Source organism: Rhinolophus sinicus, chromosome 16, assembly GCF_057876585.1.
Source record: "Rhinolophus sinicus isolate RSI-liver-muscle chromosome 16, RSI-T2T, whole genome shotgun sequence".
In the NCBI taxonomy this organism is placed as follows: domain Eukaryota; kingdom Metazoa; phylum Chordata; class Mammalia; order Chiroptera; family Rhinolophidae; genus Rhinolophus; species Rhinolophus sinicus.
The window spans coordinates 184,715,604-184,721,603 of record NC_142516.1 but is presented as its reverse complement, the minus strand read 5'-3'; the positions used below and the strand labels follow the sequence as shown (position 1 = coordinate 184,721,603).

Below are 6,000 nucleotides of genomic sequence, written 5' to 3'. Positions count from 1 at the left end.
AGTATACAGATACTCCTTGACTCACAATGGGGTAACATTTTGATAAGTTGAAAATACTGTGAAGTTGAACGTGCGTTTCATGCACCTAACCTACTGAAGGCCATAGCTTAGCCTGACCTACCCGAAACGTGCCCAGAACACTGGGCAGGACATAACCCGTCACCAGTCAAGGAGCATTGGACTTGCCTTCCTCCTCTTCTTCTCGCCAGGAGCTGGCGACACACATGGACATTTTGTAAGCATGGTGGGATGTGACAACTAAACACATTATCCAAAAACCGCTGGCAAGACAGCACACGGTAGCTGACGGCTTGTTCACCCTCGCCGTTGCGTGGCTGGCCCCCCCGCAGCACCACGAGACAGGCGTGCCACGTACCGCGAGCCCCGGCAAAGATCAAACTGCAACACTTGAAGTATGGTTTCTCCTGAATGCTTATCATGGTCACACCATCATGAAGCTGAAAAATCTTAAGCTGAACCATCGTAAGTTGGGGACGATCTCTATTCCTCAAATATGGGTTATTCTATTTTGAAAAGCACTACGTGGCACATTACCAGCTAATCCAAATGGCACTGTCCCAGTTTCAGTGTAAAGATACTTACCAGTCTCTTCTCTTCAAGGGTGACATAATTTTGGAATCCACTTCCATCTAGGGAACCTTATTTGAAAAAAAACACCACAACAATATATGTAAAAAGAGCTTTGAGACTCATTTTCTATGTAAATGCAAGAAAATATCTATATAATGCCAAATATTTATGGGTGTATGAAAACATTTTTGACTGAATTTCTCACTTTCCTTCTAAATCTAGCTACCTTGTACTTTCAAATAGTGAGTAATCAGCAGGAATACGCCAAAGTTTAAGAAGAAAACATTTAAAGCACTTGCTGATTTTCCTCTTTGTGGTATATACTTAATATGGTTAGTCCTGCACTCACATACAGATTTCCAAGTTAGTTGTAAGACATTTGTTTGGAACTCAAAGCATATTTCCCATTAAAACAATGCTGCAGACCCTATATAGAAAATAATACTGTAATAACTATGTCTGGTGCCAGGTGGCTACTAGACTTATCGGGGGGATCACTTAGTAAACCATATAAATGTCTCACCACTATGAAGTACACCTGAAACTAATATAAAATAATATAAAATACTGAAGGTCAAGGGGAAAAAATATGCCATAAGCATTTACTTTCCTGAGTGAACCTACAAGAGGCAAAGTATCTGGAACTCTAGGACTTACTTTTTCTTCTATTGCAAAATATACTTAGAGGTAGTATGTATATCAAAACATTTTAAACAGACATATTATTCACCCCCTTCACAATACAATTCCACGTGGCTACTTACAGTGTAAAGAAGACTCAAAAGATGGGAACAGAAATTCAAAAAGGAGGAGGGGACGAGGGGCTTGGAAGGTGGAAGTGAGGACAAAGGCTGGACAAATTTTCCCCCTCCTCTTTTTCAATTTTGATCTGTCTTGGCTTTCACCACATTTCTTACTTTCCCCTCACAATCACCTTGCAGACACAACCCCACACTATTGGGAATGATGGGCAGGGTAGTCATGGAAATCTCCTTCCCTTTCTCTCTCCCCCTTTCCCTTCTTCCTCCAGCTCCATCTCTCATCTCCATTTTTCTCCTCATCCTCCTCCATCTTCTCTCTTTCTCTCAAAAGCCTCTTTATTCTTCTTCCTCTCTGAGCTACATGCCCCGCCATTCCTTACGTTGTATTGTTCCCACCTCTCAATTCCCTCGAGGCTACCTCCTTTTTGCATTCCACGGCCATTGCCTGGATCAGTCAGGCCGGCACCGTCTCTTACCTGCAGCCCCCATGATTCTCCACCTCTGCCCTTATGCTTCCCATCCAGCCTCCACCCCATAAGACAAACTTCATCACATTGCTCTCCTACTTACGGACCCCAATACTCTGGAGATCGAATGTAAACTCCTTATATGTGGGTCCTGCCTCCTCTTGATCCCGATCTCCTTGCCACCCCTCCATTCGTTTCTTCTGACTGAGTCTTTCCTGGACCCTCGGATGGGTGGAGCAGGCCTCTTTCAGCTGCCGCCTACCCCCTGGGTTTCCTTCTGGTTCTTCTACTGGACTGTGAGCACCTTGAGGAGAGACACAAAGTCTTTTGTCCGTGGCACCGTGTCGCAGAATTAAGTCTGCCAGTTTTGGGCGTGGTGACAAGTAGAGTGAGGCCCTGGAACAAGCGAGAAGTGACCCGGTGTGACTAAGGGTAAGAAACACAACACATTCGAGAACGAGGTGTCATTCTGGGTGGCACAGGATCTGCATAGCACGAGGGAAAGGGATCCCAAGTGAGAGGGCAACTCTCAGCAGCTGATGAAAAAAGGCCATTTTCACAGCAGCCGCCTGCACACAGGCAGGGGTGAAAGGGACTGGGGAAATTTACTGTATTCTTGTAATACATCACCACACAAACAAAAGCAAACATTACAAATTAGTGTCACAGCTCTAATGCTTTAGTCGTACAAGCTCCGTTGAAAATGAATGCTAAATATATACCGTGCTTTTAAAAGTCTTTGAAATGCAGTCATTCTTGTGAAAAAATTCCTATGATACTCTTCTAAATCAAACAGCAGCCAATATCTACATATACATAGAGATACATATCTTTATAGATGCATTATATATAAATATACATAATATACCTTCTGAAACAAATCCTGCTGAATGGAGCTGAATAGAGTATTCGTTGAGATTTCTTTTGCATAGGGAGGCCCTCCTTTAATCTACAAAACTTTTTCCTCCCAAGCAAATCTTGTCCTTAAAAATAGCACTTTTTCCAAACAAGAGCAACGTAACTAGACCCAGATTCCTGGTAACGGGAACACTTGCCTAAGAATTTTTCTTCCTTAGGAGCTGGGGCTGTCCATGCATTAACTATGTCAGGCTACGGGGAGACACTAATTTACTAATTCTGGATGGAAATTGTTTATTTTCTCCCTATCCAAACCTGCTGACCCACAGAAAGAACAACAACAGCAAAAATCAATCAAGGTCTACGTAAATATGTGTTTTACAAAAAGGAATAGAAAGTATTCCATTTCCTGCTTTATCACAATACATATTTAAGACAGCAAGTTAAAAAATACTTTTGTTCTTTTTTCAGGTGATCGGGACAGCAGACGATAAGGAAAAATGAAGAAGGGAGCAGAATGGGAAGTACAATGAGAGAAAAGATCCAGAGACAGACAGACAGACACAGACAGGCCAACACACAGAAAGAGGCAGAGAGAGACAAAGGGAGCAGAGGCGTTGGCACTAACCCAGAACAGGAACCCCGAGGGAGGAGTGGGGTGGGCTGAGGAGGGCCACCACGCTCTGTCCTGGACATACTGTGTCACAAGGACCTGAAGGAGATTCTAAGGCAAGAATTAGAAATATAAGACTCAGAGCTAGAGACTGAAATTTGGACTTCATCCCCCTAGAGATGGCAACTAAAGCTGTGAGAGTGAAAGGAAAAAAGTGCGAGGTGGAGAATATAGAACGAACAGGTCAAAAGTGAGTGTTAAAGAATGACTTCATTAAACAGGTATGATAACTCTTAGTGAGTAATGTGACTGAATAGCGGCATTATTTTGCAATATTTTGGTTTGAGGTTTTGTGATCCATTGATCTAAATGCCGATTTCGAATCTGACTCATAGCTTTGTGTCACAAAGGTGTGCAGACTCAAAGGAGCAAAGTGCATCGCTGTCAGTACAAACTAAATAACGACACTCATTTTTCTATCATAGCCATTAATTATGCAAAAGTTTTTGTTGAAATCCAGATGGCCGATTTCTGCCTTCCCTGACATCAGTTAGTTGTTCTTGCAAATTAATTGGAAAACATTGTACTTTCACATTTTTAACAAGTGGCTTCAAAGCCCACAGAAACTCTTCATTTGGTTGAATAATTATATTTCCAAGTTTTTAGGTGTGCAGAGATGAAAGTTTTAGTAGGTGTCATGTTTACATTGATTAGGCAACTAAATCACTGAGCAATGGAAAGAAACATTGCCAAGCTTCTGTTTTCAAAATGCTTCTTCATGACACAAGTTTGTTTTGAGTAGTAATTAATTTCTCCTTCTTCAGCTGACTTCATTTGAGATCTGATTAGTCTGTTATTGCTTCTCCTCCCGCTGTGGCTGATGGAAGAGCACTTACTGAAAGGCCATTCTGCCATTTCATGTTCCCTTGGCTCACAAAATCACCAGCCTCTTCAATCAGTAGCACTTTGCCCGGATTTTAAAAAGCCTTTGTCCATTTTCTGAGGGTTAGTTTGTTTCAAACTAGATATTATGCTCCATACATCCATGTGAGCTGCAGCCTGGAGCAATATGCTGAAAGCAAGCGACTGAAGGAGATGACCAAGGCCAACCCCTCGGTGTGTACTGCCCACTCTTCTCAGGACATCTTGTGCACCTGACGTACACAGATGGAGTGGGGCAGCGATGTCATTCTGTAGGCGAATATTAGCAGAGCTTTTAAAGTGGACTTCAACATGTTAGGAAAGCATAATCTCCTTCTCCTCTTTAGATTTTAAAATATACAAATAGGATTTCTGTTACTTTCTCTTAGTCATGCGGAGTGTCATGAGGGGCCTCTGGTCCCGCTCCCCACATAAGAATGCAGGATATGCTGAGGCCAAAAAGGAACACCCACGGAGCCATAGGTAGGGGAGTCATACCATTATAGTCTCACTGGCGGCTGGGTTGGAGACACGGGAAGCAGGAGCCACACGATCCACAATCCACCATCTGCTTCTCTGCCAACCAACCAATCGACCCCCCTTGCTAGCTGCAGTCCGCTCTTGCTAGCTCAGCCACGGCAATTATATCAGTAGCTAATGTCTAACTGGTTACAGCTGATGGCCAACTAGTCACAGCTGACGGCCATCTACTACCCGAGTCAGCACCTTTCCACTTGAGGCCGAGAGCCTGGAAATTGCACTCTTGGCTCTGTCCCCACACTCTTATACCCCAGTGATTTGTATTCCAAAACCTAGGGGATGTGTGTCCCCACTTTAAAGACCACTGCCTCAAAGAACTAGTTCTCAAACATCAGAGTGTCCACGTAAGAATCTTTTGAAGGTTGGTTTTTCTGTCTATCTATTATATCTATATGTCTATGTTTCTATGTATGTATCTATCTATCTACCTACCTATCTATCAGGTTTATTAAGGAATAACTTACCTATAGTAAAGTTTACATATTTAGTTATGTAATTCTATGAGTTTGGACCACTGAATGTGTAACTACAACTATAATTAAGACATAGAAAATTTCTATCACCCTGTCATGCAGGGTCTCTGGTCCCGCTCCCCGCACAAGAACGCAGGACATAGTGAGGCCAAAAAGGAACACCCACGGAGCCATAGGTAGGGGAATCACACCACTATATTCTCACTGGCGGCTGGGTTGGAGACACAGGAAGCAGGAGCCACACGATCCACAACCTGCCGTCCGCTTCTCTGCCTGCCTGCCAGCCAGCCAACCAACCAACCAACCAACCAACCAACCAACCAACCAACCCAACCAACCAACCAACCAACCAACCCAACCAACCAACCAACGCAGCCACAGCAGTTACATCAGTGGCTAACGGCTAACCGGTAAGAGCTGACGGCCATCTACTACCCGAGCCAGCACCTTTCCACGTGAGGCCGAGAGCCTGGAAACTGCTCTCTGAGACTCCGTCCCCATACACCCTGTCCCCCCCAAAAAAATTACTTCATGACCCTTTGTACTTCATCTTCTCCCCATACCTGCAGCTGCAGCAGCCACAGAGGTGATTTCTGCCCCTCCAGTTTTGTTTTCTTTTAATTGAGATCAAATCCACATAACTTACAACTGACCTTTTAAACCATTTGAAGTGAGTAGTTTAAGTATATTCACAGTATTGTGCAGCCATCACCCCTACCAGCGATTTTCTAGTATATTTACAACATCATACAACCACCACCCCTACCTCATTCCAG

At 43.6% G+C, this 6,000-nt stretch overlaps 1 protein-coding gene across 1 annotated transcript in view; it reads right to left on the bottom strand.

The window, feature by feature from the left end:
• Positions 1 to 602: 602 nt before the first annotated feature.
• The window catches only part of LOC109457124 (uncharacterized), a 29,038-nt gene continuing 23,640 nt past the window's right edge, over positions 603 to 6,000 (bottom strand). The window contains exons 4-5 of the mRNA XM_088793446.1: positions 1,927 to 2,215; positions 603 to 659 (exon numbers count right to left, since the gene is read on the bottom strand). Coding sequence (XP_088649572.1) covers positions 651 to 659; positions 1,927 to 2,215 — 298 coding nt within the window. The 3' untranslated portion in view covers positions 603 to 650. The remainder of the gene's footprint in view (positions 660 to 1,926; positions 2,216 to 6,000) is intronic.